Source organism: Sinocyclocheilus anshuiensis, unplaced genomic scaffold (assembly GCF_001515605.1).
Source record: "Sinocyclocheilus anshuiensis isolate Anshui unplaced genomic scaffold, SAMN03320099.WGS_v1.1 scaffold55, whole genome shotgun sequence".
Classification (NCBI taxonomy): Eukaryota; Metazoa; Chordata; class Actinopteri; order Cypriniformes; family Cyprinidae; genus Sinocyclocheilus; species Sinocyclocheilus anshuiensis.
The window spans coordinates 2,340-5,686 of record NW_015549647.1 but is presented as its reverse complement, the minus strand read 5'-3'; the positions used below and the strand labels follow the sequence as shown (position 1 = coordinate 5,686).

The 3,347-nt window shown below is 40.7% G+C and overlaps 1 protein-coding gene across 1 annotated transcript in view; it reads right to left on the bottom strand.

Moving 5' to 3' along the window:
* The window catches only part of LOC107659946 (protein transport protein Sec23A-like), an 18,315-nt gene extending 15,347 nt beyond the window's left edge, over positions 1-2,968 (bottom strand). Inside the window, exons 1-4 of the mRNA XM_016449061.1 lie at positions 2,824-2,968; positions 1,480-1,706; positions 863-920; positions 666-752 (exon numbers count right to left, since the gene is read on the bottom strand). Of these exons, the coding sequence (XP_016304547.1) occupies positions 666-752; positions 863-920; positions 1,480-1,700 (366 nt within the window). The 5' untranslated portion in view covers positions 1,701-1,706; positions 2,824-2,968. The remainder of the gene's footprint in view (positions 1-665; positions 753-862; positions 921-1,479; positions 1,707-2,823) is intronic.
* Between the last annotated feature and the right edge of the window lie 379 nt (positions 2,969-3,347).

Sequence of the window (3,347 nt, the reverse complement as noted above, 5' to 3'; positions counted from 1 at the left end):
AGACATTGATGCTTGCATATAGAACAGCCACAGACTCAGCACCCGCCTACTTCCACTCACTACTACGAATCTACATCCCCTTCAGAAGTCTGAGATCCGCTAGTGAGCGACGCCTCGTGGTACCATCACAGAGAGGCTCAAAATCACTTTCCAGAACATTCTCGTTCACCACTCCTGGCTGGTGGAACGATCTTCCCACCCCTATCCGGAATGCTGAATCCTTGACAATTTTCAAGCGACAGCTGAAAACCCATCTCTTTTGAAGCTACTTGACTTCATCATTAAAAAAAAAATAAAAAAATTAAAAAAATTCTCTCTCTTTATTTATTCCTTCTCTTTCTAGCTTGTACTTATTTGAACAATGTCTAAGAACTTGGTATTACAACCACTTCCTGTGTCTGTTTGCCTCTTTAAGAAGAATCGCTTTATGTATCCCCCAATTGTAAGTCGCTTTGGATAAAAGCGTCTGCTAAATGACTAAATGTAAATGTAAACTGTTTAAAAATCCTGTCACTTGTCAAAACACACTGAACCCTAGTTTCATGACAGAATGACAACGTGGCTTTTGACGAGCAGCTATCTGTGAGCTAAAGGAGTTGTAGTAAGTCTATATGTTTGTACAATAAAGTATGCCTATGTACAGTACAGAGTAAATGTAAGTTTACCTGCACTATGTACTCAATGGTGGAGAACTGAGGCATTAGTTCTGCGGGCTGATTCACTTCTGAAATGCCTGCGTATGATGGAGGAAACTGTGAAGAAATAGATTAATATTTACTCACAGTGACAGGTGTGATTGACGTTAGAGAAGCACATGGAGCAAAGCCAGGAATGAAAATGAGTTTCAGTAATGTATACTCACAGAGTTCCTCTGGAAGCAGAAGTTGCAGGCCCATATCTTAGCTCTGAAGTCCACTTGACTACAAAAGGAAATCAAGCATTAAAGGAGCTAAACTTGTCTATGATGAAGCCTTTCTAATGTAAGTCATCAGCACATGAAGAGAAACAATTATCTTCCTTTAGTCACAGCGGTTAAAGGAAACAATTAGCAGCTAACTAACCTGACCCAATTAACACAATGACAATGTTGGGAAATAACACTCTATGGATTCTTTTAACATTTAAAAAGCTCTGAAATTATGTAATTAGCAAGTTTGTGGAAAACTAGAGGAAAAGCCCAAACCTCCGCTTAAGCAAAACACTATTTTACTAACCCTAAAATAAAAGGTCAACACCAAAGTACATCCAATCCAGGCACAATTTGGTTCACATAAAACCCTAAACCATGAGCTTTACTGTGTTTATAAATGGACAGCAACAGAAATATGATAAAGGACACCAATGTTTAATTTAAGTTGTTACTCAAAATCCATTACAATTCCAGTCCACCAATTAATCAATAATTCAGATATGATATTTATCTTTACTGACAATCAAACAGAACTCAATGCTTTTTGGAAAATGCAATTCAGTCCTTACCAGAGTGGGTTGAGTACGGCTTTGCAGTTGGCCCGGCTGCACAGTACCGGCTCGTACTGGACCGGAGGCAGGTCCGGTCTCTCTTTGAGGGGAGTGTAGAGGCAAGAAACAGGAACCACTAGCCGTGTGGCCTCCAGGCGGCTGGAAGGCCAGAGGTTCCAACTGCAACGTATTCCATCACAATCTTCGTTCTGTTGGATGAACTCTTGGTAGGTCGACATGACAGACTGTGAACGACCAGAAACAGCGAAATGAGTAAACCGTGAGCTGCCAAATCTTTTTAACCCTAAACCACACCTAACGGGTTGTGTCTCCGAACTGGACAAGTAGGATAGCAGAGCCTAAAATTAACAGCAAATACCCGAGTGACAAGGACAATTTCGCCCATGTCAGCAATGTGAGAGGAAATTGCATACTTTTATATTTGTTGTGACAGAAGGAATTCTTTCACGCAACCGTCATCTTTGAACAAAGACACTTGACATGAGTGGTTACCCTTGCCAAGCCCAAAACGTTATTAAGAACTTATACCTACGCAGAGATATGCATAGATGTGTTGAGGAGCAAAACCAGCAGATGCTATTTTTAAGCTGAATGTACCAATGCTGGGACACACCTGTCCTAGAATACCTACTCAACTCCAGGTTTGCTGACTAAACACAAAGCACTTCGAAGTATTAGAACAGACTTTGGCCTCTGATAACCCTAAATCAGAGAGATCCCTGAAAATGCCTGTCCTAAACACTAAATCATGGCCCAATGCCTGTGTTGACTGTTTGGTTACACAATGATAAGAGTTCCCGTACAGACATGAACTCACTGTTCCAAAGGACACTAGACAGGCTGTACATGTCAAAAGCCACAAAATAACAAAAACCTCATACAAAATACTAAATGAGTACAACCAATTGTTAAGATATGGTCAGCACACTACACAACTTAATAACAACTGATAGAAGGTTCTTAAATATATTACACTGGTATTAACACATTGGCATTAATATATAACTTTACATTATTGACATGTTTTAGTCAAAATAAGAACATCTCCGTGACGTCACGCGTATATCTACATTTTACTGGTCAAGCTCGCGCTAGCTAATTCCAACACACTCTCAATATACCACAAAAAAAGAGAGCCGGGGAAAAGCAAGATATAAGGCAGTTATATTATTTAAAGATCCCGAACATTAATGTCATAACATACCGCTAAGTACACCCGTGTAGCCCGTACACACACGGCAACTTTACTGACTTCCGCCGACCTAATCCGGGGCCTGCGGGTTTAAATCTAACACATCAACGAACCACGATTTCATTACTAGAACACAGCGATAGACGTACCTTCTTAATCGATGAGGCTTCAGTAAATTAAATATGATAACCGCGGTCACGCGACCATTGGAAAGTGAAAATGACTTCGTCGAGCAGGACTCGTAACCAGCCGGTTCCTGGAGCTCCGAAGAGTGACGTTTTACTACACACTCCGTGCGCCACGATTGGCTGCTTCTGTCTAACGTCAGGGAACGTGACGCCGCAGAGTCGAATTTCTGTGCGTAGATGCGCTGCGCGGTTTCTATAGCAGCGTTTGATGCAAATAAGTTCTGCGTAAACCATAGACTGTATAAAAACAGGCGTAAACACCTGTGACCGCAAATGCCTCACATACTTTCAATAACGGACTAAACAATGTTTTAACAGGTTGTGAGGCGTAAAAATGCTTAAATAGGAAGGTATTTTATTACATTAATTATATTATAGGCTGTAATATTCAAATTAATATACATATAAAGTAGGCTATGCATATTTTGACAAGGCAATGCTTTGATCGTGAGTCCTAACACACACACGCATGCACGAAAGCAGGC